This window comes from Silurus aristotelis, assembly GCF_946808225.1.
Source record: "Silurus aristotelis genome assembly, chromosome: 6".
In the NCBI taxonomy this organism is placed as follows: Eukaryota; Metazoa; Chordata; class Actinopteri; order Siluriformes; family Siluridae; genus Silurus; species Silurus aristotelis.
In genome coordinates, this window is record NC_139579.1 from 29,597,334 (window position 1) to 29,613,812 (window position 16,479).

General features: G+C 38.8%; 1 protein-coding gene and 1 long non-coding RNA gene across 3 annotated transcripts in view; one reads left to right on the plus strand and one right to left on the minus strand.

Annotated features, from left to right (window-relative positions):
• Positions 1 to 1,488: 1,488 nt before the first annotated feature.
• The window catches only part of b3gnt2b (UDP-GlcNAc:betaGal beta-1,3-N-acetylglucosaminyltransferase 2b), a 29,776-nt gene continuing 14,785 nt past the window's right edge, over positions 1,489 to 16,479 (minus strand). For both annotated transcript variants that reach the window (XM_083544811.1, XM_083544810.1), the window contains 2 exons: positions 6,975 to 7,093; positions 1,489 to 4,667 (listed from right to left, as the gene is read on the minus strand). In XM_083544811.1, the coding sequence (XP_083400937.1) occupies positions 3,456 to 4,649 (1,194 nt within the window). In that variant the 5' untranslated portion in view covers positions 4,650 to 4,667; positions 6,975 to 7,093 and the 3' untranslated portion in view covers positions 1,489 to 3,455. The remainder of the gene's footprint in view (positions 4,668 to 6,974; positions 7,094 to 16,479) is intronic.
• LOC310727966 lies at positions 2,868 to 6,350 on the plus strand. The gene is made up of 2 exons (XR_014534140.1): positions 2,868 to 5,757; positions 5,803 to 6,350. It is a non-coding gene; the product is annotated as an uncharacterized lncRNA (long non-coding RNA).

A 16,479-nucleotide genomic window follows, 5' to 3' on the forward strand; every position in this document is an offset into this window, starting at 1 on the left:
CGTGTGTAAAGCTGTTCTTCATGCTAAGAGATAAAGTTTAATATCTGTACATATAAAGGAGCATGCATCTCTGAAAAACCATAAAACTAGGTCTTTCTGCACTTTTGACAGGCACTGTGTATGTGTAGAAATGAAATGGAGCAGAGAATGAAAAGTGGAGGCATTAGTAAAAAGACAGGAATAATAGAGATACATTTAGATTGGTAATTCTATTTAGATTGAAAGTTTTAAAAGCTTCAACAGGTTTTATACCTAAAAGGCAATATGGAGTTTTGATTCATTTAATCTTCCATACAAATGTTCAATTTTGATCAGTTAGAAAAGTAAAAAATAAAACTAGCACAGGCTGAGGGTCTGAATCTCACTGTATCTTACATACTATAAGAACAGTGCTTCCCTCTAGTGGTGATCCTGTGTTCATGTCAGATTTAGACGAAAGTCTGGGATTTTATTTTTGGTTTGGTCTGTTTAACTTGCATGCATCACTGTAGAGGTCACAAGTGTGCAGCTAGTAACAAATATTACACTAAAAACAGGTTTAAATGTACGGAAGTCCTAAGAGGCCATGTATTTAAATGAGTTTTTCTTTCCCGTTTCCTCGTGATCACGAGTTCATTTTCTTGTGATCTCGACATAACGATAGTATCAAAGGCTTCTTTTACCAAAGGCAAAGAATGTGTGTTCCATTACCATCTGGAAAGTTGTACAGGGCCATCAGGTCACACGAACCGAGCAAAGTACAGCTTCTTCCCAATGCCAAGCCCAATAAATCTCGCCCACGAACCGGTGCCATATCATCGATATGAGGATGGATGAAACTTTGATTAAGCAAAGAGTCTTGTGATGAAAATAACAATAGAAACATTATAGCCATAATATATCATTGTACTTTGTACAAGTGAAATCTTCCAAGATCTCAGTGTTTCCCTATACAGCATTTAGCACATGTCTATCAAATATACCTATTCCAGCAAGGCCTCATAGTCTGCTCAAAAACATTCTTAAACAAACAGCATCATAAATGCTGAGGAGCAAGCAAAACTAGACCAGGGACCAAGTTCGAGAACTGAATCATTCAGCGTTTTGTTATAATAAACATCCAGTAGAGCAACATTTCATCTATTATTTATCCACCACCCAACATTCAGTGGCTAATTTTGGGTAAATGTTTGGGTTCTTTTCCAAACAAAAGAAACAACGGTTAAGTCTGAAGAGATAAGCTGTAGAAGCTTTAGGAAGAACTGTAGCTTCGGCACACACAGGCAAGGAGTTTTTCCTGAAAGACATGCTGCGGAAGTGAAGCATGGTGGTGGTAGCAGCATTACGCTGAAAGAGTCACTTTTGACTTTATATTTTCCTCCAGAAGACTAATCTCTTCTAGACCTCATCACTGACCCGGTCACGGCAGACTCATTGAACAAAACAGACATTTGGATAACGGGCTGAACAAGGAGTAACTGTGCGGAACACGCAGAGGAAACCTGTAAATACAAACATTTCAATTGTCTTTTATTTAAATCATACAGAAAAACAAACAATGTGCATGTGCGTGTCAAGTTACAAATAGACAAAAAGTCAGCAATAAAGAAGAACAGTAGGAGAAATACAGGCAGAACTGCGTAAAAAAAAAAAAGGCTGTTTCTTTCTCGTTATTATAAAATTATGAGTTTGGTTTTTTTCGTTGCAGCCTCGTACGACTGCTCGATGCGTTTTAGTCGCAAAAAAAACCTTTCAGCATAATCAGGTCACGTCTATTTGTTGGGTACTTTCTCCTAATTATACGTAAATCACAAATAAAATGTTCTGTTCACTTCGTCACGCATTTAATCGAATAAATGTATCTTTTGGTCAGGAAGTTCCAGGGTTATTATTTTTATTATAGTTCCCAAAGATATTTCAGGGTTCAAACAGAAACAGGTATAAAAGTGACCTGCTGAACTCTAATGCGATATGAAAAATATAAACCCATAGGTCACGATCGTTCAAATTGATCACTACGGCAAATCCGCATGGTCCTGCTTCACGAACTGCAAGATTCCAAAGCCAGAACTCCAGCTGGAAAGACTGGTAGCCGTACAATCTAAATAATCTATAAATATGGGTGTTTACCGTTTATTTCTCTATCCTGATGTGTAAACATTACTTCAGAGGAAACTGCAAGCAGGTACAATGCTCTATTTTGGTTCAGCAGAGGAAAACATGGTCAGAACAAGCTAGACAGTCTATCCACTCAACACTGCACTCAGATTTCGGAATAAGAGGAATCCAGTGTCTTGATTTGAGGAAAAAAAAAAAAAAAAAAAGATAAATGTGAGCAGGGTGTGCTTGCAACACCTAGCCAGCAGGTGTAACTGTAAAATAGATAAGACCTTGGACATGCCCCGGTGGTTACAGAACAGCGAGAGCAGCCGATATGGAGTCATGGGACGGGAATAAAGATAAGCACATGGGTCTCTGATAAACAAACCCACAGAGCAAATGATAAACAAATGGAATGGCCCAATCTTTTCTCATTCCATATCCTGGTCCATTCGGGAAAATACTGAAATAAGAAAGCTAGTTTCTCATTGAAAGGCACAAGTGTTTTTTGTTGTCGCACAGCTTCCATTGGAAGAGGTGAACGGAATCATGTGAATGCAGCATGATGCACTTTGGCTAGACAGACAATGTGTTGCATCGATTACATTCAAAAACCTAAAAAAACTAACAAAAAAAACTGTGCAAACGAATAAATAACCTGTGATAAATACAATAGCTCCATTTAAAATCAGTAATCAGACATAACCAAGAAAAATCACTTTTCTCACCCACAATACTTACACACCGACTGAAAACGCAGCGAACCCGTTTCATTCTTCTTCGTGTGCTTTTTTTTTTTTTTTTTTTTTTTTAAACAAAAAACAGTATTTGGGGACAAATTAAACATCAGTGACACGCAATGAACCTTGGAAACAAACAAACAAAAAAAAAAAAGTGTGAGAATCAGCACCACCGCAATGATAAGCAAACAGTTTCACAATATATTAATCAAGTGGTGCTGATTATCATGGGTCCTATACCTTTACCTTCATGATTCAAGCTTTGGGAGGAACCAAAAAAAAAAACAAGAACAAGAAAAGAAAAAAGCAGCACTTGCTTTTCTAGATCACACAGCCAGAAGATAGAACAAAACACGCTCGATTATGGTGTGTACTGTGCCAAAGTTCAACCCAGCTGAACTTTCCCACGATTCTCACGGTCTTTAGCATAAACTCCACCGGGATATAAATCGCTGTGACGGATCAGTGTGTAAAAACCTGTAACACTATTGAAAAGTTCTCCATTAGCTTTGATCATAAACAGGCTTGGATCGGCTCTCACACATGATCAATAATAATAATAATAATAATAACAATAATCATCATAGCTGCCAAATACAGACTAGTTGAAGTTGTTGAAAGGCCACATGTGAAGATTTAATGACAATTTAAACTGGGCTCGCTAAGCCACGCCCATATTTTTATCATGTCCTGTGGATTTCTTGGGTGAACCAGCATCAGGCTTTTATAGGCGCACGGGTTGTTCCGATATTTCTCCTCGATGCCGAAAGTACGAAATCCCTTGTGCTTCTCCGGGGAAAGTCCCAGCTTCCGAAGGCACATCCCCGTGTAGACGTCGTCAATGGGGTACAACGGCACCCTGTTCATGATCCCGTGAAGCCTCTGGGCCACTTTTCCGGAGTAAAGGTACCCACCACCACCGGCGTATGGTGGGTAACCCCCTACGTAAATGCTCTCCGGGATGTAGTACTTAACCTTCTTGTCCCGGTGAGGTCCAGCATTAGTTATTACATCCCCGACAAACAGGTCACGGGCCTTGGCAGGGGACAGACCCTTGAGGAAGTCTAGGATAAGAAAAGTGTTGACAAAGACATCGTCGTCACCCTTGAATATGAAGCTCGCATTCGGACAGCGAGTGCTGAACCACTCAAGGAAAAGGACCTCTTTGATGGTCAAGTTAAAAAAGGAGTCCCTGTAGTCCCACTGGAGGATGTCTCCATACACGGAGCTCTCGTACGCTAACATTGGCGATAAGTCCGGGAAATGGTCTTCCGCGGTGGTGTTGCCGAGGAGGAATATAGTCAGGATGGTCTTGTTTGCCAAGCGACCGCCTCGCCCCCAAGACTCTCGTATCGCCTGCCGTCGGTCAAAATGCGACGCCAATGATTTGATGGCTAGCAGCAGAAATGGCTCCTCTTTGCAAAGTTGAGGCTGGTCCACAACCATGCGATACGTCCTGCACCGCATATACAACAAAAAGTGTTTAAAACGATCCGGGAGCAAGCTGAAATTCTTCACTTGTGTCATGACTTGGAGGTCCGGCTTGCAGAGGTCTTCAGTGACCGTGTCGTTCAGCCAATCCGGAAGAACTCCGAGTGTGGCGTTTGGATCTTTCAGGATCGGATTGTTCAAATGGTCCAGTTTCTGCTGCTGCCTGTTCCAGAAAGCGTTGTTGGGGGCCAGTTTGGCCCAAAACGGTTTGGTGGGGATTCGAACTTTCTGATCATTTTTATGCTGGTTGGCGCTTCTCGAAATTTCCACTATGATGAAGATGAACGCGGTCATTATAGTCATCACAATGAGCTTTAGCTTTCTCCGAGGTCCGTGCATTGTGCCAGCGTTCACCACCTGTGCAAACGAGATGCAGAGAGACATGTTAGATGACAAATCAACACAAAGATAAATCGTTAAACACTGAGGAAGATACCCGGGGAAAATCATGCATTTAAATACCGTCAAAAATATTTTCTTATAAATTTGAGTATTTCAATAAACAAAGCTTGGCCAAGGGTTGCTCCACATGAAGCTTGGGTTGAAGCTGAACACCCTGAAAGTCTCTCTCTCTCTCTCACACACACATGCTCACTCTTTTATGACCTAAGGCAACCTTGTCTTAGCAACCAGACAGGTTGGTCTACAGCGTGGTTGCATTTATGATCTCAATCTCCATATTGTGTGTGCTGGCTTCTTCTTCCTCACACACAACTAAACCAACCCTATTTTCTTTTTCAACCCTTTCATTTTTTTCTTGATTGTGCTCATTTTCACGGTCCCTACATTTCAGTCTTATGACTCCTTGTGCTGTTCCACTTCATCTAAATCAACATATTTCTTAACCATCATGTGCTCTGTATTTCTAATCCCTCATGACATGAGAAGTACTTTCGAGACCCACAGCAAATCCCATTTGACCACAAACAGACTAGAACAGCTGAACACGATTAGAGGAAAACAGCAAATAAATTGTCTCTGTAAATCTACTGTATACATCACTAATATGACACTTTTTAAAGCACTTTTCTCGTTTTAATACATGTGTATAACATGAACAAAGCTTATATACTATACACATACATACAACATACATAAACTAAATGAGGGGCTGAATTTACTCTTCTAAAACTGGGACAGCCATTGTTTTTGTAACTATTTACCAAATAAAGCCTAGTTCAAAGAGCCAGGAAAAAGGTGTGGACCACGTAAGGTCCTTCCTCGTTAAAAATAAAACATCAGAAATATTTAGCCCTGTCCCTGCATCTTCAGAAAGTAAAATACGTTTAAAGGTTCTGGGATACCTGACTTTTCCAGCCATATGTGGCTCTTTCGCAAACTGTAAACACACATTTCAAAGCACACAATTGTATTAAATGTTTCCTGATGTGGTAGCATGAGATTTTCCCTTCACTTGAAATAGGAGACCCAAAACTTTTACAGCATAGTTAGTTAGTTAGTTAGGTAGGTAGGTAGGTAGGTAGGTAGATAGGTAGATAGGTAGATAGGTAGATAGGTAGATAGATAGATAGATATTGCATGCTATTTGGAAAATTATTCATGAGAAAATATTATGAAAACTTCGAAAATATTGGATTCTGAATATATTGAATGAACTGTAAAAATATTAAATGAAAACACTGAATATATTGAATGAAAACCGACGTTAAGCTGCCATCTTGTACTTTTGGCAGAATAAGAAAAAAATATATATACTTATGACTTGTTTTTCTCGCAATTCTGATTTTGCACGCAATCACCAATGTGTTAACCAGCTCTTTTTTTTCTCAAAATTGCAGCTACCAAGTTCGCTGACTCACTCATTCTGCCTAAAGTATATATTTTCTTATTATTATTCCTAAAGTACAGGATGGCCGCTGCGCCTTGATAACATCGGTTTTCATTCTATATCTTCAGAATCCATTCAATATTCTCTCGTTTCATTCAATATATTCGGAATCCTTTCAAAATATTTTCAATTCAAATCTCTCATAGATAATTTCCTTAATGGCATGCCATAATATATTATACATGTATATACACACACATACGCTTTTTTTTTTATATATATATTCTATTTACATGTTGGACAGTTGTAAAAAGCATTTAACTAAACGTCGTACTCTGTATGAATGTGCGTGTGATATAAAATTTAAATTTGACCAACAATAAAAAAAAAAAGAACAATAAATTAAACTCTCCTGAATAAACCTGATTAGTGGTTAAGGCATTGGACTCTGGAATGGAAGGTCACGAGTTAAAATCCCAGCAGCACCAAGCTGTGGATTAACAAAAGATAAACAAAATTCCCTTTTTCCTTCTTAGCCAAAATGTCGAACAACCTGGTGAACCCTACCCAAAGCAGCTATTCACAAAAGGAAACAGTGTCTGCACACACTCGCTGTTGATCATCTCTGTTCTAAATGCAAAGCTAATTTATTTTTCATTACAAACCCGGTGATTCAACCACACCCCACAATTTCACCACGAAAAGCCATCTGGATTACGGTGTCGCATAACTGCTGGTTAAATTGTTATTTTGAGGTATGCATTTTACAAATCACATCCTGTGGGGGACGCTCCTACTAATCTCTTTTAAGCAACACCCGAAGAAAAATGAGGGTTTTACATTTCATTTTGTTCGGATTTGTTAGGAAGCGTTACCTGATGTCAAAGAAGATGGCAGGCAGCTAATGCTACAGGTTTATACGGCAAAGGCGTCCACCTTGATCTTTACCCCATCGTGATACTTTGATAGATGAAAACTGGAGCGAGGAAGTAATCTGTAGGGGGGAGAGGAAAAAAACAAAAACAACAACCATGCATTAACACTCATTTCGTTTAGGGACTTGGAGGCGGAACCGCAGCCAGAATAATCAATCAGGGCGGGTAAGGCATCCAGTTCGGTTTCACACACAAACTAAAAGGTGTATTCGTGCAAACTAATCGAGGAAGCGCAGGAATAATTATTCACACACGGCGTCAGGAAACGTAGATGGAAAAAAAAAAAAAAGAAGTCCCTTTTTGTTCGGCGCCTCGCTTGCAAACTCTCGGAGCAGCAACACTGTTTGCTTGTGGACGTGGAAACAGCTGGTGGAACATGCTCAGTCAATTACACTCAAACATAATCAGCTACTTTCTCCGTCTCATCCAATTTTTTCTCCCTAAATAAACCATCTGCCTCATTTGCGACACTCTTTCATTATGACTGTTCTTTATTTCTCCGTCCGAGTCGCATTGAAAGTCAAAAACAATCTGCTAGTTCCAAAATCTACACTCTATTCAATAGTTTGTTTTCTTTTACAAAATGCTGTAAAAAAACCACAAAAAAACAAAAACAGGCTCTGTGTATTTCCACATCTGAATATGATTTCAACCTCGAACTAATATCAAGCATGTTGTTGATATAGAAATCACTTTGGCACAGGTTTATACAGCTTAAAGTGGCCTATTTGTACTCAATCCACCATCAAATGTTGGTGTGTGTCAGAGGGAACAGAGGAAACTCAGAGCAGGGCTATGCAATCTGGATAATATAAAATAGAGGAAAGAGGAAAGTAAAGCTCGACTTATTACGGCGCTCCGAAAACTCCAGATGCTTAATGTGGAACGCAGGCATCAGTTTTCCAAACCCAGCCGTTTGGGCAAAAACTGAATTTACACAAACGTTCCACTTGTCTCAAAAGTGCCAGAGTTATATAACCTCATATAGACCTGCTTTCATGGGATTTTTTTCTGAAATAATACATATGAGGGAAAAGAAGAAGAAAAAAAAGAAAATAATAAAAAAAAAAAAAAAAAGAAAATGCACAGAAGTGCTCTTAAACAGTCTTAAATTTTAATTTGCACCTACTTAGCTAATTAACGAACCTGTTTAGAAGTCAACTGATTCATCGGTTTTGCAGATTAATCTTTATCGATATTTGATTGGTGGAACTATTAGCAAAAATCTATACTGATAAGTTTTTCCGGGTGGCACAGCAGGTTATACAGCACGAGAGCGGCCTCTAGAGGCAGATCACTGATGCCACGTGTTGTTTATTTGAAGCGTCTTTCATTTGTTCTGGGTGTAACGGTCTTTATGTATTTATTTTTATTTATTTATTGTGGTGTTACTTTTTGTTTTAGTTTGACTGCATGTCCTTTATTTTCCTTTATAAACACCCTGTTCGCAACTCTGACGACTGCAGCGCCTGAAGCTTCAGCTAAATATTTAGGCTGTGGAAAACTTTTATTCGGTGCCAATCGTCACACACACACACACGGAATGGCAAGTTCAACTGCATATCCTGACTACTTACAGCATAAGTGTGTGAAAGACAAAGAGAAAGACACAGACACAGAGAGAGAGCGAAAGAGCGAGAGAGCGAGAGAGAGAGAGAGAGAGAGTGTGTGTGTGTGTGTGTGTGTGTGTGTGTGTGTGTGTGTGTGTGTGTGTGTGTGTGTGTGTGTGTGTGTGAAAATTGTGAAAAATTCAGTGCAAGAGAGAAATTGAGAGAACAGATAACACGAGCATTTCCATCTATTTGTTCTATTAAATACAATTCCAAAAAATATATGTAAATTCTAATCTATGCACCAAGGCAACCATTTTTCTCAATCTGACGCTTGAATTAGGTTCACATTTACATATTGTGTAATTAAGTTATTAAGTTATTGAATAAAGCCCTGAAGCTTACTTTCTGTGCTTTCTAAATTGTAAGTAAATAGAAAGTGCAAATACACTTAATAGAAAAAAGGTTTGTGGACACATGACCGTAAGATTGGCACTTTTTGAACTTCCCATTCCACATTTAATCCCCATTTGCTATTAGAATAACCTCCACTCTTCTGGTAAGATGTTCCACTGAATTTCGTGGAGATTTGCGCTCGTTCAGACACGAGGGTGTTAGTAAAGTGAGGTAGTGATGTAGGTGAGGTGAGGAGGTCTGGGCTGCAGTCAGCGTTCACATTCATCTCAAAAGAGAGTCAGTAGGGTTCTAGAGCTCTATAGTAGACCACTCGAGATCTTCCACTCTATACAATGTAAAGCAGTAGTCCTCAACCCCCGGGGTCAATTGGTACCGGGCTGCACAGAAAGAATACATAACTTACATTATTTCCGTTTTATTTATTATCTGATTCTGAACGATGTTTTATTTTGGAAAATTGCCGGATTTTCTCCTCCACATCTGTCTATGACTCACTCTTGATGCATGTCATGATGCCTCGGTCACATGTCTTACCTCCATCCGCTACCTTCTTAAAGGGGCTGCTCTGGCCGCTAACACATTATACATTTTGTCAATACCCGAAACTGCCTTGCTTTATTAATAAATAGTCTCTGAAACACATCTTCCAAATCTTTTCAAAGAGTCGCAATGTGCACAGGGCAGCGCAACACATTCTGAAGAAAGTGTCATCTGCCCCTCTTCTACATACATGAACTCAGACACCCAGGAGAGACTCTCAGTGTTGCTGTGATTGACATGGAAGAAAAACTAGCACCATTGAAAATCTGGACAAAACGGCTTATGATGAAATATAGAGTAGGATGATAACACGAAACACAATGCCTGTGAAATTTGTCTCCTGTGAAATCAGAGCTTTTTCCACCATCAGCATTTTCTAAAAAAACGGCCAGTGTAGGCATGCTGTGCAGATGGTGTGATGTATAGCTGATTTTACATGGCCCACACACACACGCAAGTCCACACGTGTCCAAATAAAGCACTGTTCTACAAAAATGTTGTATTCAAACCCGGGCTAAATGATCAACCAAAAAAAATGTTATTCTCTGGGACAAAAAGAAAATGAAGTTCAGTTCGCATTTATTACCACAATAATGTAAGATTGTGGCCTGAATTAAAACGTTACCATGTAATAATTCATGTTAAAGGATTACGTTTACCATTTGAAGTGGTTTATTTCTCTTATACCATAGCAATACAGTAAAACCCTGTTGTACGAGCAACTAATAGTAGTAAATAGAAAGTAAATAGAATTACCATGGAAACCAAGAAGTTTACGAGCGTGGTGCGCTTCTCACACTCGCAATCAACCACTACCACATGGGTAGGTGTTAAATTATGTTTACATTATGGTAATTTGCGGTGTATTTGTTTGTTAAAATAGGCTACGAATACTTTTTAAGTGCAGAAATAAGCGATCGAATGAGGTTTCTGAACGGATTCAATCGCTTTTACATTCATTCATATGGGGAAAATCAGTTCGAACGTACGAGCAAATGGACCTACGAGCAATTTTCCAGAACGAATTATGCTCGTACAACGGGATTTTACTGTTTGTCAATCATTACAATTTCTAGTTTACTCCTAAATGACACACTATGCCTTTTATCCATTTATAGCTACAATTAATGCTTCTGTTAAACATTTTATATATTACATTTTACTTATATATGCACCTTCTGTCACAAGAATCTCCTTTTGCCACTCGTGTTTTTAACACACCCAAAAATAAATAAATAAATAAATAAATAAATAATTTCTAATGGTGGAAAAACCAACACGCCAACACTAAACTCTATACTATACAAACTGCACAAAATAAAAAGATAGAAGTTTCTTTGTTAAAAAGATAAGAAAGTACACAAGACCATAAGCTGACAAATGAGAATAATAATAATAATAAAAAAAAAAAAAAAGATATTGCATCATACATGCAAAGAAGTAGTCATGCGTGAACATGACGCAGAAACGCCGCTCTCCTCTCTGGGCCAAAACTCATTCAAAAGGTACCGAGGCAAAGTGGAAAACGCTTTTCGGATTGCTCCCAAATACCTTCCTGTGCATGAGGCCATTATACCGAACGAGAGTTAAAAACTAATCGGGATGTTTGACATTAAACCTTCGCTAGTGAAGTAAAATTTCCTCTCGCTCACATGCATTAATGTTGCTTGCGTAAGAGCTACAAAAATCTGACTGTTAACATTCAATTTTTTCTCACATTTTTCATTGTAATTCCAATAGGCTATTTTTTTTTTTTTTTAGAGTGATCTGTCAGCATTTATTTATTTCGGCTTTTCCTCCAACTTGTTCTTCCTTTATCCGGTGCCAAGGTTTTATTTAAAAGACAAGTGTAGGAATAAACAGTCGATCAGTGTGAGATCTGTTGGAGAACTATTAATGAGGGTTTTAACCATTGAACAGGACGAAGACTGCAACGTTCGCTCTCATTAGTCACCTTGTTTTGACAGACTGCACTATGGCTGGATTAAACACAGATCACGGAGCAATAACAACGAAGCATATGACCAAAAAAGGTAAAGAGAAAGATTGACAGGCATGATGAAGATGTTGAACAAGCTGCACGTTCGCACCAAAGACAATAGGTGGGCTTGTCAACTTGCACAGCCGCCTCTTTACACGACTACATCGTCAGCATCGCGTGTACCCTCACAGCATCTTTCATTCAGTCTGAATGAGCGTTTATGCTGCAGTGGAAAGTCTGAACAAACAACAATACTATGAGATTATCGTACAGTTACACATCCCAAACTGTATTTTTGTGAGTCAGATGACTGCAGTCATTTGTACAGCCTTCTTAGTCGACACAGCTTTCCAAACCTTGGATGTAAACTGGCAAATATCCATAAAGAACAGGAATAAAATCAAACGAATATTAATTTTACTGTTCCAAATACACTCCTTTCGGTTTCGTATAAGTTTCAGAAAAAAAAATTTTCTTTAGTATAAGCCCTTTATGACATCATGAAGGGCAGAATTCCTTGTTTGGGCACTTCTCCTGAAAGAGTGCACACGCACACACACACAGCAAATAGAGCGAAAAGAAAGAGCACACCCATCACCGTGCTTCATTCGGTAACAGAAGGCGTTGCTGCACAAGAATTGCTCGAGAAGAACGTCTCCAACAAGTGTGTAATCGGATGTGAGGTAAGAACCACCTTGTTCATTAGTTACCATATAGACATGTCCCGCTGTAGTCAGACTCGGGATCCGATTCTGGATCAAATATATACGTCTGATTGTTAGCCTAAAGTTTTTGTTCCTGTTTTATTTCTAGCGATGACACAGCTTGCAGACGATCGCTACCCACAAGCTGAGCGTGCTCATGACTCTTTTGCTCCACCCACACCACACCTCCAGGAGCTCGACTGATAGAGGAGCCGGATTTTTCTTTTATAAACCTGATAAGACTCTTTTGAGATATGCAGGATGCAATGCTACTCGATAGGTACTTAAGATTGATGTGTGATTGCCAAAAATTGTCCCCCCTTTAAAGATTTCAAAAGTGTACAGGAAGTAAGCCGGATTAATTTACTGTTCAGAAATGACCTCGAAAGTCAAATCTACAACCACATAGTTATTTAAAATAAGAATCTGGTTCATGTGCAGTCTAATCTTGGCTTGGCTATTATCGGTAGCTTCCTCCCACCTCTGACGACATCTCTGTGCATCATCTCGTGCAGACACGGCACATCAGGTATTTACAAGGGAAATTTCAGTCTCCTGAAGCTCCATGTTTTGTTTACATTTAAATGCGCACATTCTTGGTATCACCAAAAGAACTGAACAAGTGTTAAATCACAAAATAGTGGTTGTTCCAGACAATTTAGACATACATCTCAACTCTACATAATACTGGACTGAGTAGTTATACTGAAGACATCGTGGAGAAAGCTCATGACCAATCACTGCAGAATGAGTCATTTGGAATGACTGGTCATTATGAGTAAGATTAAAGGGGCTGCTGTTGTGAAACCTGTGGTTGGTAAATAAATTCCTGATAATTTAGTACTTTTCAGTACTTGGAATTTTGCTTACAATTTTTTCAGGATGGCCAGAGACATTTTTTGAGCAAAAATCTGCTCAAAATGGAAACCTCCATGATATTTTTAACCAAATGTTGGGTAGAAAGTGTGATGGATGATGTTGCGATGCTACACAGGAAATATATAGTGGGTTTGAATAAGAGAAGCCTCTAATATACTACTAGATTAACTATCGGACCCCCACGTGTACTTGTGATTTCATTCACAATGATGACGTCGTGATTCATTTCACTTGGTTTCTCAAAAGTTTTGCACAAAATAAGGAAATATAATTGAAAAGGCCCCTATTTTTTATTCCTGAATCATAAACAATAATCCACGTGTGTGTCGTGTCAATATACAACTATTACTCCATAAATTCCATGACAAGGTGAGGAAGGCGAGATTGAGATGGTTTGGACATGTGCGGAGGAGGGACATGGGGTATATCGGTAGGAGAATGATGAGGATGGAGCCACCAGGAAGGAGGAAAAGAGGAATATCAAGGAGGAGGTTCATGGATGTGGTGAGGGAAGACATGCAGGTAGTTGGTTTTATTGTAGCTTTACAGAAACGGTCAGTTTTGCCCCTATCACAAATCTTTCACTTTACAAAATAATGTAAAGAGAGATATATAGACAGACAGGTAGATAACTGGATCTTAAAGAAATAGATGTAGAAATTTCCTCAAAAAGCGATTGAATAAACAAAAAAATGCATCAGAGGTGTCAGTTTAAACAAAAACAAGCTAGTGGAGAAAAAAAAAAAATATTGACAAGAGCCATGGAAACCAGTAACACAGTAGCGCCGACCACTACAGTAGGTTCTGCAAGAAGGATTGTCCATATATAATATGAAGGTTGTGTGTAAAAAGGTTATGCAAAAATACTGTTCAGACTGTCCATTCAATAAACTTTAGTACTATGGATTGCACAGATCAAGACCTCTCGCTCTTAGTTCAGATTCTTAATGCTGAAGTGAAACGTACATAGTCATAATGCACATCACCACTTTTTCATGTTCTGGTGCACCATTAAACCTCTAATAGAAAATGAAACTCAAACTTTGGAGATCTGAAAATCTGAGAGTCTAAATCAAGCATCCACTCACCCACACGAATGAGAGAAAGCATGGAGCGAGCTTCCCCGATCAGTTACATTTAAATAAATATCATAAATATTGCTATAAACTTTCTGGCTGAGAAAGACGTTTTCTCAGAACGTTATCGTGCAAAATCTGAGCAGGATGCTGCAGTTTCAGTTTCCTTTTTCTCACAGTTTCAGCAATAACATACGCCTGTAATGAAATACGCATGTAAGAACATGGGTGTGTTGGATTACAGTGCATCAAGAACTAGCAGTTTGAGCCGAAAGGTTACACTTTGATACAAACGCCCATGTGCACGCATCCCAGAGGATCTTCGATAGGGTCGGGCAGCCAAGCAAAATTTGATCTGGGCAAAATATATGGAGAAATACGATTTATTTGCTTTTGACCTGTTTAAAAGTCTCGTGCTCCTTCGTGTAAAAAAAAAAAAAAATCTGAATTTGATTTTTGCCGTTGCTTTCTACAAGCATTAGACCTTTCACAGCTCGGGAATTCAAGCGCTCAGAAGTGACATGATCTCCGAAGAGCTTGTACGACCACGCTCATTTGAACAAAAATTGTACATTATGAGGAACCTGAACGCACTCGTGTAGAAAGATCAGTCGAGACCTTCTTGCTATAACTGTATATCTAAAATACAAATGTCCTTCACAGAGGAGGAAAAAAAAAAAAAGGGCAAGTTACTGGCAAGTGACCTTGGTGCTTTTTGGATCAATTCCAAAATGTAAATTTGTTCATCTGTAGGTTACAATCAGAACTGCACACCAATCTTACAAACTCGTTCTTGCAATATCTCGAACCAACAGCCACTACCTGGAGGCAAAGACCTCAAATGATTGAACTGCTTCCATTACTTTCTCTGCTGATCTTATAACCTCATTGCAGTTTGTAGGGTTTTTTTTTTGTTTTTTTATATTTCCATTTTTTACACTGCAGCTTTTTACATGCAGTACGTCATCACAAGATGCAGGTTAATCAGCTCTATCTTATACCTCGTTTTACTGAGCGGATACTGGAAATCACACACACACACACACACACACACACACACACACACACACACACACACACACACACACACACACACACACACACACACAGTGGGGCAAAAAAGTATTTAGTCAGCCACCAATTGTGCAAGTTCTCCCACTTAAAAAGATGAGAGAAGCCTGTAATTTTAATCATAGGTACACTTCAACTATGAGAGACAAAATGAAAAAAAAAAAAATACCGAAAAATCACTGTCTGATTTTTTAAGAAGAACTTGTTTAAGAGGCTCCTCTGTCCTCTACTTGTTACCTGTATTAATGGCACCTGTTTGAACTCGTTATCAGTATAAAAGATGCCTGTCCACAACCTCAAACATTCAGACTCCAAATTCCACTATGGCCAAGACCAAAGAGCTGTCAAAGGACACCAGAAACAAAATTGTAGACCTCATAATTCGGGAAAGAACCACACATAGCTGCAAATGTCAAATATCCCTGTACATTTGTTCATCAAAGTGTTAAACTGCAAAGTGACCAGCAGAATAGAAGTCTAAGAACAGATGTGAACTCGGGTTCATAGCCGTTTACATTATAGCCATTTTTGTGGAGTGCTTTATTTAGCGTTTATTTGAGTGGTTACCAAACTAGCTAGTAAATACGGGAGTGTCCGAGCTTCTCTCAGGAACATATGGTACATATGAGTAATCTGAAACCATGCAGACTTTATTGTTCTTGTTTTGAAAACATGACTGGATTCAACATCTGTACTTCAATTTGCACGACAATTCTTGGTACGGACAAATGCCCAGGGAAATGTCAACATGACCAACAGGAGGCCATAATAGTAGTGGAAACAGTGAATAATTCCTCGCAGTCGCAGTCCATCTCATTGAAGATGTTGTTAGGAACTTGGCATGAAGACTTGGCAAGAAGTGAATAACGATGGTCCTCAGAAGAGCATAGGACAGTATCTGCTCCAAAATGCAATTTACTCTTACTATTACTTAATAAAGGTAAAATGATTGAAGAAACATTGTGTCATTAATGATGTCTTCATGGACAATGAGAAAATAATGAAAAGCTCCCTGTTTAGGACTGACAGGCCAAAGTAATCCATACCGAGCAGCTCGAAACCAGAGCAATAGACTGATGCAAAATATTTTTTTATTTTGATAAAAAAAAAAAAAAAAAAAAAAAAAAAACACATGGGATTTTTACATCTCATGGAGCTTGTCCTTGCTACCATCACCACTGGCTTGTTCATTTAAAATAAACTTCTAAGTTATACATTCAAAAGTTA